At 35.9% G+C, this 26,365-nt stretch overlaps 1 protein-coding gene across 1 annotated transcript; it reads right to left on the reverse strand.

Moving 5' to 3' along the window:
- Positions 1-225: 225 nt before the first annotated feature.
- On the reverse strand, positions 226-20,031 carry LOC144963277 (UDP-glucose 4-epimerase-like). Its single transcript, XM_078897156.1, has 10 exons — positions 19,849-20,031; positions 15,707-15,839; positions 14,843-14,940; positions 13,012-13,125; positions 12,112-12,288; positions 7,190-7,370; positions 6,339-6,424; positions 5,593-5,670; positions 4,537-4,651; positions 226-976 (listed from the first exon to the last, which is right to left on the reverse strand). Exons 2-10 carry the CDS (start codon positions 15,825-15,827, stop codon positions 918-920), a joined length of 1,029 nt encoding a protein of 342 aa, XP_078753282.1. The 5' UTR covers positions 15,828-15,839; positions 19,849-20,031; the 3' UTR covers positions 226-917.
- Between the last annotated feature and the right edge of the window lie 6,334 nt (positions 20,032-26,365).

The following is a 26,365-nucleotide window of genomic DNA, read 5'->3' on the forward strand; positions in this document are numbered from 1 at the left end:
TCCTACATGTCAAATGTTGCTGTTGGTCAGGGACCCCTTGTAAAGCGCTTTGAGCATATTTAGTGGATATTGTGCTATATAAAAGCTCAAATTTTTTTGGAAACTGTTATATTCATTTTTGGTTATTACTGCGGAAACAAATTCAACAATAAAAAATGTTCGTGTCGATTTCTACTTGAAATCACACCAGTCCCAAAAATATATAAAATCTACAAACACAGATGGTGCAGTTATTTTCAATTATTTTTTCTTTTCTTTCATCAACAGTTGGTATGATAAATGTGGTTTATGTATTAAGAAAAAAAAAAATGAATGATATAATGCTTGGTATTAAGTGTGGCAGAAGTATATCTTCTATCTGAGACCATTTTAGACCAAATGAGATCAAGTCCGTATAACATTTCAATCATAGATCTTACAAAAATGATCTTTAACTCTCTCCTTACCAGCCATTTTCAGAATTTTCTCCAAAACTTCACACTCACCCAACACAAAAACAGACATTTCTTACTCAAACAGAAAAGCAACAAGCACACGCTATACATAATATTGTTCGACAATATGAACTCTATTTCAGAATGTCAAGTTTTTATAGCTGTAGCAAAAGGAAATTAAATCTGGATGAGAAAAGTGATGGTTGCATCGTAACAAATGTGAAGATTTTCAAATAAGTGCTAAGGAGAAGGTTAAGAAAGGATCTTTCTGGAGAAAAAAAAAAGAAAAAGGAAAAAGAAAAGAAAAAAAAAAAAATCAATAGTATATAATTTCTTTCATCTTGGGTATATTCATCGTTTCAGTGAATCACGTGAATTATAATTTGAATTTATATAATCTAAGTCAGCTGTGGAACCACATTTGTATGGGTATATCATCTTGTACTATGTTACAGTAACAGGGTGGGTTATTTGTTATAGTCATCATTTGTCTGAGCTGTAGCCATTCGGGTTATTCGACTGCCACCTCCAGAGGTCTTCACCTGAAAATAAAATCAAAAGGACTTTGAAGAAATGAAGTTTATTTAATGGTGAAACGAACTTTTGAAATATGGAATAATTTAATATAAACATCTTTTCACATTGTGTGATAAAGTTATATATATATTATTTTATTATCCTCACCTCATTTGGTTATTTCCTCCTACAACGTTGTTTCATCCATCCATTGGTATTTTGATGGATTTTTCAGGGAGGTATTCTCTATATTATTGTCCGGGAGGAACGCTGTTGAGTTCAGTTGGTGCTAATATTGTTTCCGGATGTAGGTTTGTTGTGCATGTATGTGTGCATGTGTGGATGTGTGCTGCGGTGTCTGTGTGTGTGTGTGGGGGGGGGGGGGTCTGGGGTTATGGATGTCTCACTGGGTTGTGTAATGTGTATTGGACATTAAGAATTTTCCTCTGTGTGGCATCACATAGTAGTAGTAGTCGTAGTCGTAGTAGTAGTAGTAGTAGTAGTAGTAGTAGTAGTAGTAGTAGTAGTAGTAGTGTCTGTGTGTGTGTGGGAGGGGGTCTGGGGTTATGGATGTTTCACTGGGTTGTGTAATGTGTATTGGACATTAAGAATTTTCCTCTGTGTGGCATCACATAGTAGTAGTAGTAGTAGTAGTAGTAGTAGTAGTAGTAGTAGTAGTAGTAGTAGTAGTAGTAGTAGTAGTACAGTGCACTCTCCCGATAACGACCTCTCCGAATAACGACATTCTCCCGATAACAACATTGGCCCCTGGTCCCGATTTTTTTACTATATGTTATTAGTAATAAAACTCTCTAAATAATGACATACTTTTTAGACCACTCTCCGGATAACGACATTGAGTTAGCAATAATCGGCTGTGACTTTGCTAGATACAAAAATAAAAATAGCTAAAATGTTGTTTCCGCTAAGTTTCATTTCATTCTTTGAGCCAGAGGCACCTCATAGCCAATGAGATCACTTTGTTATCGGCCAATGAAATGTCCTACCAGAGGCACCTCATAGCCAATGAAAACACACCTGTGTCTATTGTCATCGGTACAAAAGGGTGACGCACATTGAATGAGTCAATCATCACATCGCTGACCGCTGAATCGAGTGTATTCACCCGAGAACAATAACGCACCCCAAGATGTCGACAGCTGCTATTAGAAAAAGAAAGATACTGACAATAGATGTCAAGCTGCAAATTCTGGCTGATGTGGACACAAAGACATTAACCAAGAAACAGATCGCTGAGAAGTACGAGATTCCCCACAACAGCTTATCAACAATAATCAAGAACAGGACAAAGATAGAGACAAGCAGCCATGAACCTCAGCGCAAGAAACCACGCCTTGCAACGAATGCGACCGTAGACGAAGCTGTGTTGACATGGTTTAAACAAACAAGAGCAATAAATGCCCCTACTTCTGGCCCCATTATACGCGAGCAGGCCCGACTTATTGCGGAGAGGCTAGGCGTAACAGATTTTCAAGCAAGCAGCGGTTGGCTGATGAAATTCAAGCAGCGACACGGCATCGTGTTCAAGGTGGCCTGCGGCGAATCTGCTTCCGTGGACACATCAATCGTCGATGAATGGAAGACAACAACTCTGTCCAGTTTGATGAAAGAGTATTCACCTCGTGACGTTTTCAACGCGGATGAAACAGGCCTGTTTTTCCGCTGCCTCCCGAACAAGACTCACACTTTTAAAGGAGAAGCCTGCCACGGTGGCAAACAAGTGAAAGACAGACTAACGGTACTCATTGCAACTAATTCAACGGGAACAGAAAAACTTCCCCTTCTCGTTATCGGGAAGTCGGCCAACCCGCGCTGCTTCAAAAACGTGAAATCACTGCCTGTTGAGTACGTGTCCAACAGCAAGGCCTGGATGACAAGCTCCATCTTTGAAACATGGATACGAAAACTTGACCGCAAATACCTCTTGCTATGCCGTTCCATCGTGATGGTAATTGACAATTGCCCTGCCCACCCCAAGATTGAAGGTCTGAAAGCCATCCGGTTGGAGTTTCTACCGCCCAACACCACCAGCTACACACAGCCATGCGACCAAGGCATTATTAATGCATTCAAGCACCGCTACCGATCCCTGGTTGTGCGCCGATATTTACAACACGACTCTGCATCAGGATTCCATGTCTCCATCCTTGATGCCCTGTACAATATGCGGTGTGCTTGGGGCATGGTTACACCTGAAACCATCGCCAATTGCTTCAAGCATGCTGGCTTCTGCGCAGAGGAGGATTCAACTCAACGTGCACCCAATGCCGACTCAGTGATTGAGGAGCTGTCTGCCTTGTTCAATCGTATCGACGATGCAGATGCCGGTCTCGAGGAATACGTCAACATCGACAGCGACTTGGCAGTGACCGGCGAGGTATCAGTCGATTCCATCGTTGACAGTATCAAACAGAGACAGGAGCCACCCGAAGATGACGACGATGATGAAGATGAAGCTGCCCCTCTTGTCGCGGGTAGTGACGCAAATTCGGCACTACAAACTCTCAGACGGTTTGCACTGCAACATAAGGATGGTGCATCTATTTTCGACTTGTTGCATCAGATGGAAGATAAAGTCGGCCCTATGATTTACAGCAACAAGCGACAGACCGGGATTATGGATTTCTTCTCTAAATCAAAATCCGACAGTTAAAAAAAAAAAAAAAAAAAAAAAAAAAAAAAAAAAAAAACAACAACAACAAAAAAAACAACAAAAAACAACAAAAAAACATTTTTAATGTGGCCATGTGTTCAGTTGTATTATTAAATTCAGCTGCACTCATGCCGGTCCCAAGCCCGGATAAACAACAGAGGGAAAATGACACACAAAAAACAACAACAACAACAAAAACAAACAAACAAACAAAAAAACAACAAAACTACACACACACACGCACACACACACACACACTTCGTGTATTTTACATGTTTGGAAAGTCCGATCGCTGATCACCCACTATGGTTGGTACATTAATGTACATTCTAAGGGTCTAACCACACCCCTTTTTCCGCCATCTTGAAATTTTCCGAATAACGACATGTTCCCGATAACGACATGCACCTCTGGTCCCGAGCCATGTCGTTATCGGGAGAGTGCACTGTAGTAGTAGTAGTAGTAGTAGTAGTAGTAGTAATAGTAGTAGTAGTAGTAGTAGTAGCGTATGGCGACACCTCCAAATTCATTTCGTCAACCCAGCTTCGAAAGTCTTCCTCCGCCCTAAGGACGGTCCCGTAGCCACCGTCAAGTTTAGTGACTGGACAGTGGAGGGCGATAAGATCGCTGGTCTCTGGGGCTGCCTGACATTTCCGGCAGGTATCACTGTTTCCAATTAAGAGGCGATTTGAGGCTTAGTAAAAAATAAAAAAAAACACTGTACTAAACAGAAAGAGAGAACTTTAAAGTTTGAGAGTTTATGCCAAGATGAGGGTAATTTTAATCAATCAAAATTTGAAGGACGAGTTTTCTGGCCAAAATTTTCAATACATGTTTTTCCAGAGTACAGCAGTATCACATTAACATATATTTCTTAAGTTTCAAGGTCACATGAACTGTTGCCAAACTTACACATCTTGTCAAGTCCTCGAGTGGCTTTCCACCCCAAGTCAGCAGCAGCTTTGTCTGTAGCAGCATAAACAGATGCAATGTCACCCGATCGTCTCTCAGCAATCTTGTAAGGTATCTGCAGTTCAGATGGAAAGAAATTATTTTTACTTTCATAGTTGTGTGGCAGTCCCGATAGCTCAGTTGATAGAGCACTCATTCCACGTGCGTGTGAACTGAGATATATCCTGGATGAAATAGAGACTTCCCCCCCCCCCCTAACCTATCCACCAAGCAGTGATTGGGGAGCTGGGTCTGTTAGATATGGAGGAAAGTACTTTGCAATAGACTAATGCTAATTCAAGTAAGTGCTATTGTCCGTTTCATAATATAGAAATCGGGATGAATTCTGGCTCCACGGGCCTTATGGCTCTGAAGGACTACTACTTTTTTTCATAGTAGTGTAACTAAGGGCAGATAACTACATGGGTTTGTTGTTACAAATTATATACGAGCTAATGGTGACATTATCCCGATTTCCTAATTGAGTTTTTGTTATGGGTTCACGCCAAAGCGAGCTTATAAGATGAAAAAAAATTGTTCTTAATGAATTGAAGTAAATTTCTAATTATCTGAAAACTGTTATTCTTGACTTAGTACTAATGATATGAATGCAATCAGAAATAATTCAACTAGAAAGTTAATCCTTATCTTTTGGTTATACAGAACTTATTTTGTCAGAAAACCAATGTTTTCACAGAGTTTTACACAATGTTTAAGGACAAAGTAGATGATGTCGGACAGACTAGAAGAAGAATGTCACTCGTAATACTAACCTGCCCCATTTCACACAAAATAAATCTTTTATTTCAACCAAAATCATTGATAAAATAATAAATATTTATAATTTCTATCATTTGTTTGTAGTTCACGTGTTTGCCTAACATTGGCTGCTGAAAGGCGAAAAATTGTATTATGTATGTATGCAATAACTTAAATAATGGACACATGTTATTATCATCATTGTCATTATTAATTTTTTTGGGGATGAATTTTGAAATTATTGATGTATTTCATTACCTTCTTTCCTGTTGCCTTTTCAAATGCATTCACCATGTCAAGCACAGAATAGCCAACTCCTGTTCCCAAGTTGAACACCTGTAAGCAGAGAAAGGAAATAACAATGTTATTTATATTCTCCTATTCAGAAAAATCTTTCTAAATTAGTTTATCTCTATCTGATTAACCCTCTCTTTCTCAACAAACACAGTGTGTACTAAGATTATTATTCAGTTGACATAATGTAAAAGTCCTTCAGAGGCTCAGGGAGCTGAAGTGTATTCTAGTTTCTATGGGTGAAACTGATAATAGCCACTATTTGAATAACACAATATTCTATCACAAAGTACTTTTTGTCAGACCAAACAGACCCAACTACCCAATTACTGCTGAGTGAACAGAGGAGTCCAAAAATAATTTCGACCTCACTCAGGATCGATCTCAGTCTTTTTGTGTGTGAAACGAGTGATGTATCGACTGAGCTACCGAGCAAAAACAAAACAAAAACAAACAAAAATTCGTGAAAAGACCCTTCTCCGGTTTTCTTGATTCTATTTATCATATATTGCTTCTTGTTTTTACTGACTGGCTAAAGGAGAATTCTGAACCAAAAGTACTTTTTTGTTCTTATAATTTGTAAGCTGTTCTTTTACTATTATTTAAAAGTACTTTTTATGCTCCACATTTTCAGGCAGCCCTGTATTCTTTTTTTTTTTAAATATTCATAACACATCAAAGACAAAATACGAAAGTTAATCGCCACTCACAGCAAATCCACAATTGCTCTTAATTTTCTTTATAGCAGCAACATGACCTAGGGCCAAGTCCACTATGTGAATGTAATCCCGCACACCTAAACAAATAGAAAGAAATAATAAACAAATGTTAATGATTTCAACAACAACACAAATCAAGTTGAAAAGAATATTTCTAAATATAAACAAAAAGTCACATTCAGAAAAAGAACTAGGATAGATTGGCTCAAAGCAATCAAAAAAAAAAAAAAGAAAAAAAGAAAAAAGAAAAGAAATATTTCAGCAAGGAGTTAAGGTCTGAAATGTGGCCATGAAACTCGATAATTAAAATGACCCACAGCTTGTCAAAAAAGCCTCAAACCCGCCACTTCTTTGACGTCAGTTTATGACAGAAGTTCTTGGAAAGTAGAGCACAATGTTTGAAAATTTCAATCCAGTCATACATAGATAGGTAGTTGAATAATCAATATCACATATACATCAGTACCGGTACTTATGGTGACAAAAAGTGAAAAAGGAGGAAAATTTTGAACGATTGCCTTAAGGCCCCATTTTCACTGCATTAACCCCCCACACTCAGAGCAATTGAGATGATAATCGATCATTGATACTCTAACTAACTTGTGGAGAGTGGGGAAACTCCACCTATTTGTTCCATCACATAGCAAGTCTCTCACTGCCAGTATATTTGATTGGGGGCAATGTAATTTTTATAAATGAGGAAATTCCTCCTCTGGCTCTAAAATCGCAGATTTCCACGGATCTGACGAACACCATCAGCACTGATTTATATATGCCAAATTTTAAAAAAAGCAAACAAAAAACAGTAAAATCTTAAGATTTTCCAAAAGTTTCAAAATTACCAGTGCCATCTTTGGTATCGTAGTCATTGCCATAAACTGTTAACTGTGGCAGACGACCAACTGCCACTTGGGAGACGTAAGGCATGAGGTTGTTGGGGACTCCTTGGGGGTTTTCTCCAATGTCCCCAGATTCATGAGCTCCGACTGGATTGAAGTATCGTAGAATGACAGCGTTCCATTCCTGAAAATGTTATCACTTACATTAGAAGATGGTTGTATTATCTCAGCATATCAAATTATTTCTCCTGGCCTTAAAATGTGTGTAACTTTGTTGAAAATGTTTGGTGACAGTCTAAAAATAAATGTCATAAAATACAGAAATGGCCACGTCCCCCCCCCCCCTCCTCCCCCCATAAAAAAAAGAAAAGAAATTCACTCACCAAACTGTCCCACACAGTTATTGACAATAGCAATCACATTCCTTTCCTGGGCAGTTTATTAAAGAAAAAACAACAGCTGGACCTGATAAGGATTAGGACATTCACCTGTGTTTGTCTTATTGGTCAATGATTAGATAATGTAATTGTTGCTGCTCGAAGCTCGAAGAAATAAATAACAATGTGAAATTGAATGTAAGCTTCAATCTAATATACGAAAACAAATAAAATGGACGTTTTGGGTTTCCCCTTGATCAACAAAACAGGATGAATGAAACACTGCAGACGAATGAGATAATGTTAAGATGAATAAACAAAATCATTGATGGGTAGGAAATAGTGTTTATCTGTTTTGGTATATTAAATTGAAGCTTACATTCAATTTCATATTGTTATTTAATGATTAGATACTTTTATATCTAATCATTGAAATAAAAAAAAACATTCTTCTGCAAGATATCGTTAGATGTTGATGCCTTGGCATTCCATGAAGAAATCTACAGGAATCACCCACATTGTCCAAAGTGAACAAATTGGGGGCTAATAATCTTGCCAAAGAAATAAACCCAAAAAGTGCCTGAAGCAGGGTTCAAACCCAAGACCTTTCAGGTCACAGTGCAATGCCTTAACCACTCAGCCACTTCAGCACCCATAAAAGTTTTACTTGAAAAAAATAGAGTGGAATAAATATTCCTGTTACTCCCAAAGCTTACAGCCCAGAGCTGTGACGGGACACCGGAGCATCTTGCTGTCTGCAAGACCCTTGCAGCAAATCGATTCATCAAGTATTGAATCGAAACTTGGAACTGTATCGCTTTCAAACAGAACGAGACATCTTGTAAAAACAACGAAGGCATCTAGGTTTCGTTTGTGCCAAAATAGCAAACCAAATCAAGCGGCTCGGAGTTTAAAAGACCTTTCCATAAAAGACTCAGTATTTGCAAGACCCATGATAAACCCATTCCCACCCCAGCTCTACTACAGCCTCATGACAATGAATGTGCACTTTTCTTCTTCTTCTTCTTCTAGGTTCCATGCCTGGTCCAGGCTTCGGATACTGCATGAATTATCTCTCTCCATTCCTCCCTGTCTCTTGCTTTTTCAAACAGCTCTTGGATTGTTAGGTTGGTGAAGCCCTTCAGTTGGTCTATGAGTGTTTTTCTTTGTCTCCCCCGGGCGCGTTTACCAGGTATTTTTCCACAACTTGCCAGGTATTCATTCTTATCTTTCCTTACTATGTGTCCGAAAAAGGATAGTTGTCGATCCGCTATTAAGGGCATTAGTTTCCTTTGTTGGTATGTTTGTTTTAGCACTTCTTCGTTCGTTTTGTGCGCAGTATACGATATTCTCTGCATCCTTCTCAAACACCACATTTCAAAAGCTTCAATGTTCTTTTGTGTTTCTGCATTTGTAGTCCAGCTTTCGCATCCGTATAACAAGATTGGCCACACGTAGCACTTCAAGACTCGGAATCTAATCCCGAACGACATCTGTTTGTTTTTCAAAATGTTTCCCAGGTCCATGAAGGCCTGTTTGGCTTGAGTTATTCTTGCTCGTATGTCTCGGTTACATCTTCCATCTGTTGTCACTATTGAACCTAGGTATTTACAACTTTCTACGTTGGTAAGTTGCTCGCCGTGAATCGTTATATTGCAGGTGTTGTTGTTTTCGGGGTTTTTCTGTATTACCATGCATTCCGTTTTGGTGATATTCACTTCCATTCCCTTGGCTTCACTATCTACTACCACTTTGTCAACAATCTTTTGAAGTTGGATTTCTGATGTTGCAATGAGTACCGTATCGTCTGCGCATCTTATATTATTTATGTTGTGACCTCCTACTTTTATTCCCTCCATATTAGTTATGCCCCTCATGATTGTTTCTTGGTATAGATTAAACAGATCTGGTGAGGCAACACACCCTTGACGGACTCCTTTCTTAATAGGAATGGAATTTCCTGTAGAGTTTCCGATTTTGATAGATGCCTGCTGGGTGTAGTATAATGTTTGCATGAGTCTGAGGTCTTTCTCATCAGCGCCAATGGAGTGCAGTTATTTTAGTATTTCTTCGTGGCGTACTCTATCAAAAGCTTTTTTGTAGTCGACAAAACAGAGGTATAGTGGGGTCTGAACCTGTATAGCTCTTTCACTTAAAACACGGAGGAGGTATATTGCGTTCCTTGTCCCTCTGTCAGGTTGGAATCCATATTGTTCTTCTGCGATTTCGGGGTTAATCTTATTCCTTAGCCTGTTGATAATTATATGCAACAGTATTTTGTTGATGTGGCTTATTAAACTTATAGTTCTAAAATTTTTGCATCTGACTGCACCTGCTTTCTTTGTTATTGCTATGAAAATAAAGTGACAGAGATCTTCTGGAATTTTCCCAGTGTTGTATATATTGTTGAATAATATGTGAAGTTCATCAATTGCTAGATCTCCTAGGCTTTTTAATACCTCTACAGATATTTCATCAGGGCCTGTTGCTTTACCATCCCTCATTCGTTCCATGGCATGTTCAATTTCACTTTTGGTGATGTTTGGTCCGCTTAATGGTTCTTTGAATTTCAGTGGTGGTTCATTTCTATTTGGATCATTGTACAGTTCGCCTATGTATTCTACCCATCGGCTTACTATATGTTGTTCTTCAAATAGCAGTTCCCCTTGTTTGTTTTGGATACAACTTCCTGCTGCTTTGCTTTTCCTTTTCCCTGATAGTTCTTTTATTCTTTGGTGAGCTTGTTGGGGGTTGGGTTTGTATTCTCTTTCGATTTCGCAGCATTTCCAGTCTAGATAGTTCTTGTGTGCCTCGATGCATTTGGATTTAATGTGGTTGTTCAATGTTTGGTATTCTGCAGACCCTCTGTTTCATTTTCGTCTTTCTTCAAATAGGTTTAGAATTTCATTTGTCATCCATTCCTTTTTGCTGTTTATTTGAGCTATTGGTAAATGCTTTTCTGCAGTTGCTTTGACACACTTTTGGAATATATCAAATTGTTTTTCACATTTTTCGTTATCAGGTTCACTTTGGCTTTGTATCATGAGTGCATTTTCAAATTCTTCTCTCATTTTTGTTTGTATGCCATTGTCTTTGCATAACCTGTAATCCATCTTTATTCTACCAGCTGTTCTCTGAATAGCTTTAAACTTTATACTTACTGTACAAACAACTGGGTCATGGTCACTGTCTACATCGGCGCCTGGGTAGGTTTTGCAATTTAATATGCCATTTCTGAATCTGATGATACTGCTATAAAGTCTATCTGGTTCCTTGCTCTGTCCCCTGGTGATTGCCATGTCCAGGTTCTTCTTGGGTGTTGTTGAAACCAGGTGTTTGAAATCATTAATTTATTTGTTCTACACCAATCTGCCCAGATGTTTCCTCGTTCATTTCTGTCTCTGAGTCCATGTGGTCCGATTATGTCACCATCTCTGCCTCTGCCAATCTTAGCATTTAGGTCCCCCATTACCATAAGGACTTCTTGTGATTTACACATTCGTTTTGCTTTGTCTAGTGAATGGTAAAACTCTGTCATATCTGCATCTGTCGCCTCTTCTGTTGGTGCATAAACTTGAATAGTATTGGTGTCAACTACAGGTCCTCTTAGCTTAATCAGCAAAACTCTGTCTGAGATTGCTACGTGCCCTTTGTAAAATTTGGTTGATTGTTGGTCTAAGATCATCCCTACTCTTTTTTGGAAAGAGGTTCCACCACTCCATATGATCTTATATGTCGTGTTGTTTTCTTATTTTGACATGGTTCCCTGCTCTTTCCATCTCATCTCTGCCAGGCCAAGAATATTTATTTGGAGCCGTTTCATTTCTTTTAGAATGTTGTTTAGTTTTCCTTTTTGGGCACAGGTCCTGACATTTCATGTCCCAATTTTGGTTTTGTCACATTTGTTAAATTTATTTAGCCTAGTAACGGGCTGACGGTTCGGTGTGACCTGACGAACATCACGCTCCCAACTGAGCGAGGCAGCAGTCTTCCGTGAAAACATGCTCCCCTTTACGCTGTCACCGTTTAACTTTTTGGACTTATTCATGCAGTTAACTCTGCAAAGTTACAAGAATGGTTTGCCATTGCCTATTCTTGTCGCTCTCTGCAGTTGGCCAGCTTGACCTGTTACCGTTCGACACCACGAGGAGGTTGCAGTAGGGCTTGATGATGATCTATCTTTGCAGACTTGGCATCATCCATTTGTCGAACTGTGCACTTTTACACTGTGGTTAAAAATCAGATTTAGCAGAATTTATATTGAGTCAACTGTATCATTATATATTGCTGCACTAAATTACTCCAACCATGTAATTCCTGTGACTGCATGATTGATTGTTCCATAATAGTATTGCAACCTGAGATTTTATAGTAGTGTAATAAAAATTTCTTTTGGAGAATGTGACTCGATATTTCATCTAATTAACAAACAATGAATTGATAATTAACGATAACAGGTTCAAAATAAATATAGGTTGAGAATTTAAAGTGGCAAGACCATGGAAATTTTTAAAAATATGCTGGAAAAATAAAATAAAACAAACCTACTTTGTCAGAGTTGTTCAAATCACGTATGATTTCCTCAATAAAATATTTAGTCTTGCCATAGGCATTGGTGCAGCCCCCAACCACGTGGTTTTCATCAACTGGCAAGTATTGAGGAAGCCCGTAAACTGTAGCAGAACTGGAGAAAATTATATTCTTCACACCAAACTCTTTCATGACCTGAAATATGGAAACAAAAAAATAGGCTTGCAATTGCATTATTTTAAAAGATAAAAAAAAATCAAAGCAAAACCCCCCCCCAAAAAAACACTGACTGAAGTGAAGAATGTATCAATGAAGATGAGAGAAGATAGATTGAAATGGTTCGGACATGTTAAGAGACGAGAGAGGGAGTATGTGGGAAGGAAAGTATTGGATATACAATTATCGGGAAAGAGAAAAAAGGGATGCCCGAAGACTAGATGGTTGAATAAGGTAAAGGATGATAAGAAAGAACTGGGCCTGGAGGAAGATGATGCTATGAACCGAGATGCATGGAGATGTGGCATTCATTATGGCAACCCTGCAAAATGTGGGATGAGCTGAAAGAAGAAGAAGAAGAAGAAGAAGAAGAAGAAGAAGAAGAAGAAGAAGAAGAAGAAGAAGAAGAAGAAGAAGAAGAAGAAGAAGAAGAAGAAGAAGAAGAAGAAGAAGAAGAAGAAGAAGAAGAAGAAGAAGAAGATTATTATTATTATTCTATTATTTTTACTATTACTATTAATTATTAACATTATTATTATCAACATCATCATTACTATTATGATCATTATCAGCATGATTTGCTTTATTACAGTGATGTGTAGCATTTCAAATGTGATCTCTATAAATTCTAAATAAAGTTTATAGAAAAAAAAAACAAAGACAAAGAGTTAAAATAGCTTTGACAGTAATAAGAGTGCTCACCTCCAAGAGGTTGACCGTACCCCCAACATTGGTGTGGTAGTAAAGCAGAGGAAGCTGAACAGATTCTCCCACGGCCTTGAGGCCTGCTAGGTGCATTACTAATGAAATCTTATGCTGCAATAAAAAAATTTTAAAAATTGAGCTTTTATACAGCGCAATATTGACTAAATGTGCTCAAAGCACTTTATATGCGCTGAGCGAGGCTCGAACCCACGACCTTCCGATCCGAAAGTGAGTGTCATACCACAAGACCACATCGCCGCACATGTGAATAGGATAGTAGTCTATCTCAAAGTACTTTCCACCAGATCTTAAAGACCCAGCTACCTAATCACTGCTGGGTGGGCAAGTGTAAAATTTTATTTGACGTTACCCGAGATCGATGTCGGTCCCTTTGAAGTGAGTGCTCTACCAACTGAGCGCTCTACCAACTGAGCTATCAGGACCTCCCATAGAACAACAAGCTGACACTCATTATTTCCAACCACTGTGGCAGTATTAAATAGATTGGATTATCATAATTGACAATGTAACAACTATTAATAATATATTTTAAGTGTCAGTAACAATGATAGCAACTATTATTACGTATTACCTCCACTACTACTACTACTACTACTATTACAACAACAACTACTACTGTTGCAACTACTACTACTACTACTATGACGACTACTACTACTACTCCAATTACAACAAAACAACAACAACTACTACAACTGCTATTATTATTACAACAGCTACTACCTCTACTAATATTAAAACAACTACTACTTCTATTACTAATACTACTTCTACTATGGCTAATATTACTACTACTAACCATAATTCAGTGATGATAATGGCAATTTGTCAGAAAGGAGGAAAATTTAGCAGTCTATCTGGCAAACTAAAACCGAAATGAAAAAATTACATATACAATATGATAGTTACGTAAAATTATATATTATACTTCTTTTGTAAATATTTAATGAATTGTCCTTTCCCGAAAATAATTTTAAAGACCCACAATATTAATCATACTGCTATCCACAAAAAAGATGATAAATACGTATGAAGGAAAGTCGTAGATGCTGGCAAAATACAATTGTACATGTAAATGTTTTAACAAGTTCCAACACAGTCCTTGAAAAAAAAACTGCACACACACAGACACATACACACACACACACACACACATTGGGCATCCCAATAGCTCAGTTGGTAGAGCACTCATTACACGTGTAAAGGGACCTGGATCTATCCTGGGTGAAGTCAAGACTTTTTTGTTTGGGTCTGTTAGATCTGGTGGAAAATATTTTCTGGCAGACTTAATTGGCATGAAGGACAAAACACACAGACACACACACACACACACACACACACACACACAGTTTCTCTCCCACCTCTCTGTCTCTCACTGATCTACACAGAATACTGAAATGAAAACATATGTTTATATTAAAGATGAAATATGTTCATATTTACACTTTAAAATCTAAAAAAAGAAGAAAAAAAAAGAGCTTTTATATAGCTCAATATTCATTAAACGCACTCAAAGCGCTTTACAAGAGCTTCCTGGCCAACAGCAACACTTAACATTTAGGACGGGACATGACACCTGTTAGGGGTTAATACATTTTCTTTCCAACAGAGACATCACAGTTAACGGCCAGATACTCACTTTACACCTGAGTATGATTAGAGAATGTGAGTAAAGAACCTTTTTCAAAGAATCAACCAGGCGCTGAGCAAGGCTCGAACCCAGGACCTTCTAAACCAAAAGCGAGTGTCATACCACAAGATCACATAGCCACACTTCCACATCCACTGACAAACACAATATACTTACTGCTTTGAAAATTGATTTCAAACTTTCTTTATCTAAAAGATCTGCCTGGTACGTTTTCACTTTCTTTCCTGTGATTTTCTCCACTCTGCCTATACTAGCTGTGGAGGACAAAATTATTTCAAAATTAAATCAATACTCCTGAGAAACTAGAGGTAAATAAAGTAAAGGCAAGTAAAATTATGGAAGAAGAACACTAAAAAAATGGAGTTGAATAAAAGTTTTAAAATATTTAGGGAGAGTAGTAATAGTAGTAGAAATAGAAGAAGTAGCTTTATATAGTGCAATATCCACTAAAGGTGCTCAAAGCGCTTTACAAGGGATCAAGCTCTGAATAAGTGTGTATGAAAGGTGCCAGACAAAACAAGAAAGAAAATACAAGAGAAATAAAAAACTCCCAAAAATCAGTCAATTTCGACTGGGGATAAAACCTCAGACCTCCTTAATTTGATGTTTACAAGGGATCCCTGGTGACAAGCAGCTCTTAATATATAGGACTAGACCTGATGCCTTTTACAATCTTTTTTCAACAGAGACAATGCTGTTAACAGCCAGGTACTCGCTTTACACCCGAGTACTATGAGAGAAAGAGCCTTTTCCGATGCCTTATCTTTGCAGCCCTCAGAATGTGACTCGAAATCGTGACCTCCCGGTTGAAGACAAAGAGTCTAACCATAAGACAACTAAGCCAAATAATAAATAAAACAAAACAAAAAACATGTCAATACACTCTAATCCCTTCCACTTCCACTTGGATATGATAGCCTGTAATGATACTGTAATTATAGAGATATGTATCACTGACAGTGTAATTACCATCTATTGACAAATGTGTCATTCATACCTATTGATTTTGGCACTACTTACCCATGCTCGCGTTTACCAGGTTGTCCAATACAACAACCTCATAGCCACTATTCAATAACTCCACTACAGTGTGAGTACCTACATAGCCAGCACCACCTGTAACTAACACACAATCAGCCATCTTTTACCGTTCCTGAAATTGAAAATAAAAAATGTGGTAATACTGAATGCACAAAAAAAAAAAAAAAAAAAAAAAGGTGGGGAGGGAGGGGGGTCCCAACCAAATGCTCATAAGTAGAGCACTTGCATCATAAACAAGGGGACTGCTATCAGTCCAAGCTGCAGCCATCTTTGTTGGTTTCTTTCTTTTTTTATAATATTCCTGTACACCCAGTAGTTGATTGTGGACTGGGTAAATCTAGCAATATTTAGTAGACTAGCATCCTGGCCAAAAGGTAGCAAGCAAACAATATTTAGAGGTTCATAGTTGTAACATTATGCAACTAGAACAACTCTGGATCCATGGTTTGTATAGTTCTGAAGGAACAACATTTTTTAAATCCTTATCATCAGTGCGAAAATGTCAAAAATGGTTCTCCATCCTGCCTCACTATTATACTGGCATTAACTCACTCAACCCTAGAGATTTTTGCTACTTTTCAAAATTGGAAAAAATGTATTAAAAATGAGCATGTACAGAGATAGTGATAATCAATAGATTTGATAATTTGTCTCAGAAAAATGTAATAAATCGGCATGGGGTAAAAGTAACCCGAGTAAACTAAGGATATAGTCGTTGTTAGGGTTGAGTGAGTTAAAACTTTTATTTATAAGAGGAACTGAAAAAAAGGAGGCAAGATAGATAAGTGGATAGAAGATTGTACTTATACTCAAAGGACTCAGGTTCAAGCCTCATGGTCGACGTCATGTTTTCTTTTATGAGCAAGAAACTTAGTTTTAGTTGCAAATTTTTTGTGTCATTGCTCTGTGACTGATGCCTTTGTTATCTTGGTCTTTTCAAAAGAAGAAAATTCACCCCCCCCCCTCTTTCCATAGGTTGAATAACAATAATTTTATCTTATTTTATTTTATAGATATTTTAATGTAAAAAAAAAGTGATATAGGAGAAGAGGTAGTCAGCAAAATAATGAGAAGAATAAGACATTTCCTCGGGGGTGCTGATATCTCAGTTGGTAGAGCACTAGCTTCACACATAAAGGGTTGATTTCAGAGGAAGTCGAGATTTTTGTCTGACACCCCTGTCTATCCAGCATTGATCAGCTGGTTCTGTTAGATATGGCAAAAAGTACTTTGCGATAGATCAGCATCCTATCCAAAGGGTAGTATGTCATTCTTATTGTCCATTTCATGCTATAGAAACAGGGATAAACTTCCTGGACTTCATGGGCCACAGGCTCTGTAGGAGTACTTAAAAACAAATTTAAAAAGATATTCAGATGCAAAAGACGTAAGTTTTTATAGAAGAAGTGGCAACAAATTAAGGGGGAAAAAAGGAGGAGGAGAAGAAGAAGAAATGGAAAGAAGAAGAAGAAGAAGAAGAAGAAGAAGAAGAAGAAGAAGAAGAAGAAGAAGAAGAAGAAGAAGAAGAAGAAGAAGAAGAAGAAGAAGAAGAAGAAGAAGAAGAAGAAGTGGAACTGTCTAAGACGATTTAGGGACCAGGTTGCTAATTGATCAGAGTATTTGGTTCACTGTCCATTGCCAATAGCCTGAGTTGATCATGTTTGAGATATATATTATCTTTTAATGATTTATATACAGAACGCTGTTTAAAGAAAATTGGAAATATTTTAGACAATCCAACTCATCCTCTTAATCATCAGATCACCAAGTTGAACAGAAGTGACCGATTGTGGTCAATCCGAGCAAAAAATGAAAGATACCTCAGATCCTTTTTACTTTACATGTGCAGGCTTTTTAATATGGAAAATATTTATTAATTTTGGTCTATGTCTGTTTTAACTTTGAATCTTCTTCTCTAAAATTTCTCCATACCTACAATTTTAACATCAAATTATACATACGCTTACAACATCTCTTTACAATTACCTATTTAATCTATATGTGCCATGTGATTTGGACTATGTAATTTTTCTCAGTCAATATACAATATTATTATACTATATCTAATTCTTGGCTTTTTACTAAATTTATTTTCTTACATGTTGACATCAATATGCACTTTACTAGATATCTATATCTGTACAATTTTATAATCTGTACGTCCCTTGAAATATATACTACGTAATTATTCTTACAGCTTAAAAAATATTACACTTCAACTATTACCAAGTTTTACTTTACCAAATTTATTTACTTATATGATGTTTATGGATGTATCATTGCTGGCATTTTATACGTCTGTAAAAAAATTTCCTTTTTGGATGAATAAAGAACATTATTATTATTATTTATTTATCATTTAATTTTACATTCTGCATGTCAGCTAACCAGCAGTTCTCTGCAAAAAAATATTAGGGGTAACATGCAAAGTTCTCTTTTCAAAAGGTGATAATATTTGAACCGCAGTGCATGCCGTTTACAGATCATACTATAGAGATGGGCCTGAAAAATACATTCTCTCCCAAAAGCAATGGATCAATTTCCTTAGCCCACATCTGCGTCATATTATTTTCAAAATTTCTATTAAAAAAAAGATTTGATTTGATTTTTTGCAGACTTAACCCCGGGGTTAATTGTCTCAAAAGATGCACCAAGTTTTTCATGCCTTGAAGAGAGAATTTTGCTGTATATACTTACAATAAAATGTAACCCACACACAATGATAATATATATATATATATATATATATATATATATATATATATATATATATATATATATATATATATATATATATAATATTATATCCGTGTGTGTGGGTTACACTACATTGAATCAATAAATAATAAACAATGTACTTTATTCATCCAAGAAGGACATTTTCGTACAGACGTATAAAATGCTGGCAATGATACACCCATAAACACAATAGAAGTAAATAATTATATAATCCGATGTATGAGTAAGAGCGGATAACTTCCATATTTTATGTTCAAAGTTCAAGAAAAAATTTCAATCAAAGGGGAAAAAAAATTCAAGAACAAGATTTTCATTTCCTTCAATAATCTTGTCTGACATAAATGTGGGTTGAGAAAATAGATTCGTTGCTTTTAAGACAAGAGAGGGACACCGTCATTTCAATAATTTGCCAAAATCATTTGTTTTTAATTTTAACAGGACAACATTTTAAACATTAATTAGATAATTTAATTAAATTTTAATCTCGGCTTTGGCTTAGATAGGCACTTTGATAACTCCAGTCCAGTGGCCGCCGATAGGCTCACTGTAAGGTGAAACTCGTTTTTTAGAACTTTATTTTTGACCCTTTACTGTTTTGGTCACCATGGCGTTATTTGTGAACCTATGTGACTAATTTTGATATCATTATAAAGGGCACAAAACAAGCTTTCTAACGGTGTATTTCATTCTTAATTCCTGATTGTATTTCTCAGAAAGCTTATGTAATAAAAATTTATAAATTTTCGAATTATAAGAACTTTTTAAATTATGGATACATTTTAATTATACTTCATACATCGATAGACAATTAATTGAAGAATATCTCTGCCAAATTTCATCAAAATTGATACACTCGCTCATTATTTTATTTTTTCCGCCATCAACCCCACTTTTTAGGACAAAAACCTCATATTTTTCCCCCTTTTCATTTATCCTTAATTTTTTCCATACTTTCCATCCATAAAAATGATTTATATGAAAATAAAGCTTATTTTCTGATCATTAAAATGATACCTAACACTTGCCAATTATTTTTTAATTGAAACAAAATTACTGAAAACAATAAGTGGGCCATGTTGACTGTAAAACTCAAAATTTCCCAATCGCCGCGAGATGCTGGTTTTGAGGTAGCAGTGAGATCACAGATTCTCTCTGTAAAATTGACAAAAAATTTCAATAGAAAAATATAAATAACTCTGGAACCGTAGGTCTTAGAGAAACAAATAAGGTATCAAATTTTATGATTTTTCAAGTCCCATCCCCCTGACTGAGTCAAATCAAGATATTTTGAGTTTGAAAATTTTATCAAAGTGCCTAGCTTAGACGAAGATCCACCGGGCCTTTAATTTCATGGAATTGATTATTTTACTTTTGAAACTCACGTCTTCACACAATTGTCACAATCAGACTGGGGAATTCCGTTGACAGGTTAAGCAAATAAAACGCAGGGAGGCAACAACCGTCTTGGCATTTGTTGTAGTCGTGGCAATATTTACGATTGAATACAAGCCTTTTATAGGAAGTAGAAACGAAAGTCTAGGTTGTTTATTGTTGTCATCGACAATCAATCGCCGGTTTGCTCGATAAAAATTGTCATTTTTGAATTATCGATATATAAAGATATCTGAAAGATCAGTGAAATTAATAACCAAATAATTTATTGATTAAATAAAGCTTAAGAGATACCTATGAGGAAAAAAGTCTTAACCAAAAAATCTTTTTATTGGCATATTCATATCTCAATTCATGACATACCATCAAGAGCGATTCATTAAATTAAATCGAATTGGAATTTTATATCATATCGTAATTTAGGAACTGCAAACCAATCTCTCGCTTCGAATTTGACTTGACAGTCTATTAACAGTAGGCTAGAGCTCTCTATTCTTGAAGTTATAATTTATACTGAAGATTGAAGATTGGTGAATGCGCCGTTTGACGTTCGCCATTTGTTGTGTTGAATCCCCAAGACCAATCAAGATTATCATTTTTTCCAAATGTAAGCACATATTTTCAAATATTACAAACAAGTTATCCACTTTAAGCATAGATATACGTGCCAAGCCAAACAAAGTGGAGGAAGACGGATTTTTTGTGATCTTTTTTCTCTTATCTTTAATTGTATTTTTCTTTCTTGCCCACTTTCACTTCTCTACTCACTACTCACTGTAGGTACTTTGGTAAAAAATTCAAATTTGATTGAGCTAAATGAAACCTATATCATTTTAAAGTGCTTTTCAACACGATTCTAATGATACCAAAATTGTGAAAATTAGATAAGCAGAAGAAAAGTTATCTTCTTAGTTTAAAGGCTGAATAATGGTCTTCTTTACTTCTATTTGATTTTGATTTGCCTTTGTTATTTACTGACGGACTTTAAGACCTGAAAATTGTTGCATTTCCGGTAGTAACCACCATTTGGATTTCAAAACTGGTCTAAAATGGCCCCTAAGATTTGAGTAAGGATTTTGCTGGAACGAATTTCATGGATGCGGTATAGTATAAATACAACTTTGCTGCTAGTTAGGCACTTAGATAAAATTTTCAAACTCAAAATTCAAAATATCTTAATTCTTATTATGACCCAGTCAGGGGGATGGGACTTGAAAAAAACATAAAATTTGATACCTTATTTGTTTCTCTACGACTTACGGTTCCAGAGTTATTTATATTTTTCTGTTGAAATTTTTCGTCAAATTTACAGAGAGAATCTGTGATCTCACTGCTGCCTCAAAACCAGCATCTCGCGGCTATCGGCAAATTTTGAGTTTTGCAGTCAACATGGCCCACTCATTGTTTTCAGTAATTTTGTTTCAATTAAAAAATAAATGGCAAATGTTAGGTATCATTTTAAAGGTCAGAAAATACGCTTTATTTTCATATAAATCATTTTCATGTATGAAAAGTATGGAAAAAATTAAGGATAAATGAAAATGGAAAAAAAATATGAGGTTTTTGTCAAAAAAAGTGGGGTTGATGGCGGGAAAAATAAAATAATGAGCGAGTGTATCAATTTTTATGAAATTTGGCAGAGATGTTCTTCAATTAATTGTCTACCGATGTATGAAGTATAATTAAATTAAAATGTATCCATTATTTAAAAAGTTCTTATAATTCAAAAATTGATAAATTTTTATTTCAATAGCTTTCTGAGAAATACAATCAGGAATTAAGAATAAAATGTACCGTTAGAAAGCTTGTTTTGTGCCCTTTAAAATGATACTAACATTAGTCACATAGGTTCACAAATAACGCCATGGTGACCAAAACAGTAAAGGGTCAAAAATAAAGTTCCATAAAACCTTACAGTGAGCCTATCGGCGGCCACTGGACTGGAGTTATCAAAGTGCCTAACTTTGCCCTGAATTTAATTTTATATAAAAGTTATGTTGTTAAATAAACGTGCCATCATGAAATTTTGATTTACTAAGTTCTAATCTTTTAATTATCCAAAGCTAAATTATACCCTATTTTATCCATAATCAAAAGTTATACTAAATTGTCATTGATTTTAAAATAAACTACACCAAACGATATAGTAATTTCTCCTGAAGAAAATAAGACATAAATCATTAAAATCCATCCATAGACAAAAGATCTGTGGAACTTTTTCTGAGACCTATCACTCAAAAGTCCAAAAAATCGGGTCACAGCCACTAGCCCATTTATCGGCTCCCTGCTGGAGGGCCAAATGGACGTTTACCAAAGTACCTATACTCAGTAGTACTGATACTGACACTGGCACCTTTTCATTGGAAGTTCTAAATGTAACTCTTGCATTTGAAACCAATGTCATACGAAAGAGCTATCAATACCGATTAAAAAACAGTTTGAATTCTGTTTCTATATGATCTTTCTTAGAAATGTAGTTATGACAGTTCAAGGGAGGCCTTCCGAAGCCGAAGTAGGCACTTTGATAAAATTTTCAAACTCAAAATATCTTAATTTGACCCAGTCAGGGGGATGGGACTTGCAAAAACATAAAATTTGATACCTTATTTGTTTCTCTACGGCTTACGGTTCCAGAGTTATTTATATTTTTCTGTTGAATTTTTTTTTTTCAATCTTAGAGCGAGAATCTGTGATCTCACTGTTGCCTCAGCCTCAAAACCAGCATCTCGCGTCTATTGGGAAATTTTGAGTTTTGAAGTCAACATGGCCCACTTATTGTTTTCAGTAATTTTGTTTCAATTAAAAAATAAATGGCAAGTGTTGGGTATCATTTTAAAGGTCAGCTTAAATAAGCTTTATTTTCATATAAATCATTTTCATATATGAAAAGCATGGAAAAAATTTAGGATAAATGAAAATGGAAAAAAATATGAGGTTTTTGTCCAAAAACGTTGGATTGATGGCGGGTAAAATAAAATAATGAGCGTGTGTATCAATTTTTTGAAATTTGGCAGAGATGTTATTCAATTAAAAATTCATATTAATATTAACCACTCTTTTTAAGAGTCTAATATGATCACACTTGGAATATGGAAACTGTATATGGTCCCCCATCAATAAATCAGATGCTTTACTTATTGAAAATGTCCCAATGTAGAGCCACCAAACTTGTTCCCGAAATTTCAAACCTCAGCTACGAAGATAGACTCAGAGCATTAGACCTCCCTAGCCTCATGTACAGAAGACTCAGAGGAGATCTAATTGAAATTTATAAATTGACCAACAGTCTCTATAAAGTAAACGTAGAAGATTACCTCACATTTAACAAGGACAAAAGAACAAGAGGCCACTGTTCTAAACTTGCCAATCAAAATTGCTGCTTAAACTTAAACATCCGAAAGAAATTCTTTATAGTCAGCGAATTGTTGAGACATGGAATAGCCTGCCTGAAAAAATAGTTACAGTGCCAAGCATAAACAGCTTTAAAAGCCAAATTGACGGTTTCCTGCAGGATCTAAAATACAGCGTCGATTTCCCATTGAAGCCAGCCTTTTGACCTCCACAAGTTGGTGGAGACCGATTCAAAGACCATCAACGGGCCACCAGCCCTCTACGATACGAACTCATACTACATACTACTATTAATTGTCTATCGATGTATAATTAAAATGTATCCATAATTTAGACAGTTCTTATAATTCAAAAATTGATAAATTTTTATTTCATTAGCTTTCTGAGAAATACAATTAGGAATTAAGAATGAAATACACCGTTAGAAAGCTTGTTTTATGCCCTTTAAAATGATACCGAAAATTAGTCACATAGGTTCACAAATAACACAAAACAGTTAAGGGCCAAAAATAAAGTTACAAAAACCGAGTTTCACCTTACAGTGAGCCTATCGGTGGCCACTGGACTGGAGTTTTCAAAGTGCCTACCGAAAGCTCCTCGCGTTGCGGTCACTAGCATTTCTCTTTCAATTTGTATTTTCACCGTGGATCTTTTCTCATGCGTTTATTTATTCAATTTGTCAATATATAGTTGCATTTTAAAAACTCTAGTACGACCATATATATATATATATATATATATATATATATATATATATATATATATATATATATATATATATATATATATATATATATATATTGTCATGGTCTCAAGTGAGTAAAGAGCTACTCGACTATGCATAAAGATATATGTAGAATGAGGCCCCAGAATTTACTAGTTACTATAAATGAAAAACAATTAACGATTTGTTTACAATGAAATAAAAATAATGATGAAATTTAATTAAAAGAGATAAACAGTGATCGTGGCAGTTACAAATAGAGATATGAATATTTTACGTAACTTATGATAATATGTCAGGTTCGTAAGTTTACGTTTCCAGGCAGTTGATGGGCTTGGATGATCTATTCCTCTGATAACGGGATTGGACTCGTAAAATTCCACTTCCAGGCAATTGGTAAGAAGTTATTGTGAAGTCCTTGACAGCGGGCTTGGGTTTGATCCTTGAAGATTATACAATCAAAGTTAAAAGCTCCGGCGTCTTAATGGTGTAGATATAATATCTACAAAGTCCCAAAAGATAAAAATCTTCCAGTATATATATAGGAATAGAGCGACTGGCCGTCCGGCATAGATTGTGGAGAGAAAGTGAGTGTCGAATGTTAGACCTATCAGCTTTTATAATAAGTGGCTACGTGACAGAATGTAGAACGAAAAGTATTCACTAATTAGAAATTAATTCGAGGGAAGGCTATAAAAGGAAAGACGATCTAATATTAGAAGGTAAAGTTTATCTAAGCCTACCGAAATATAACTGGAGTGAGATGAATTCAGTTCTTAATAAAATAAAATTTAATAAGATAATTGTGAACAACCTTTACTGTGACACCCCCACCCACGTTTAAAATATACTCTTTAACCATTATGGGAAAGATAGATTTTACAAACGGAAGTAAATTTACTATCATGATACTCTAGCATTAATCCATTGTTATGATTTGTGCTACAATTAAATTATTTATTAACTAGACATGGAAATGTTTATATTAACGTAGGTATATGAATGGGTGACAATAACAATGAAAGATTGTGATTACAAATCATTGTGATGAACAACATGATGGCAATGTGATTACAAATCATTGTGATAAACAATAGTGATGGCAATGAAGCATGATTTAAGTCGATGATATGAAGGTAATTTACTGAATGAAATGAATGAAAATGTAAATGGAATATTGACATTTCAATTATTAATCATAAATGAGTGAAAATTCATAACAATAATAGATAAAGAGAAGATTTCCCAAATCATGAATGGGTATGGTATATATATCCAAACAATACTCAATGTTACATTAAGTTGGGTCATCATGTTTACAAATAAAATTATCGAAATTGTGCGTTCTGATTTGGCATAGTTTGCGAGGTAACTAACAGTATGCATGGGAGGTTAAGTTATACCCTTCTCACGTGTTTATACTAATCGAGAAAGTAGGTCGGCGTGAATATTTTCACAGCCTGGTATGTGAGAGATACTGAAAGTGTAATTTTGCAAAAATAGACTCCACCTTAGTACTCTACTATTATTCATTTTGTTATTTCTTATGTACGTGAGTGGTTTATGGTCCGTTTCGACCACAAACTCTTTTAGCAGTAGATATCTGCTGAATGTCTTTAAAGCAAAGACGATGGCCAGTCCTTCACGCTCTATTACAGAGTATCGTGATTCTCTGTCCAATAATTTTCTGCTTGCATATAAGCAAGGCATTAGAGTTCCCTCATGCTCCTGTAATAGTACACCTGCGATGCCCTTATCAGACGCGTCAGTTCTTACAACAAATTCTTTTGATATGTCGGGTAATTTAAGAATTGGTTCTGAACAGAGTAATGCCTTTAATTGGTTAAAGCTATTCTGACACGCTTCTGTCCAAACAATTTTGTTCGGTGACCCATTCTTTGTCAGATTTGTTAGCGGTGTCGCGATGTGCGCGAAGTTGTAAATGTATTTCCTGTAAAAATTTAGGAGCCCAAGTACTTTGCGTACTTCTTTTTTTGTCTTAGGTGGTTGCAATTGTGCGATTTTTGTTTGTTTTTCTGTCTCGGGTGTCTGTGTCCCATGACCAACGGTATGATTAATCCTGCATTTGAAGCTTCGATATTAGTAAACATAGGTTGCGACACTGTGTCTCTATCAAAATATCTTTTTAGCATATTTGCATGGAATGTCTTTGTTGTGTTGTTAATTTGAATCTCGTAATTAACACCAGATCGTACTGCTAATACCTTGAATGGTCCTTTCCATGTAGCTAAAAGTTTACTCGAGTCATCGGGTAAGAGTATTAGTACTTTGTCACCAATCTCAAATTTTCTTGACTTGCTTTTTCGATCGGAGTATTCCTTGTATTTCTCTGCTTTTTTAGTGACGGATTCCTGTGCTAGCTTACATGTGTCCTCTATTCTGTCTTTCAGGTTTCTTACATATTCGTAAGC

Source organism: Berghia stephanieae, chromosome 1 (genome assembly GCF_034508935.2).
Source record: "Berghia stephanieae isolate SIO BIC M18660-M18661 chromosome 1, UCSD_Bste_1.3, whole genome shotgun sequence".
Lineage (NCBI taxonomy): Eukaryota > Metazoa > Mollusca > Gastropoda > Nudibranchia > Aeolidiidae > Berghia > Berghia stephanieae.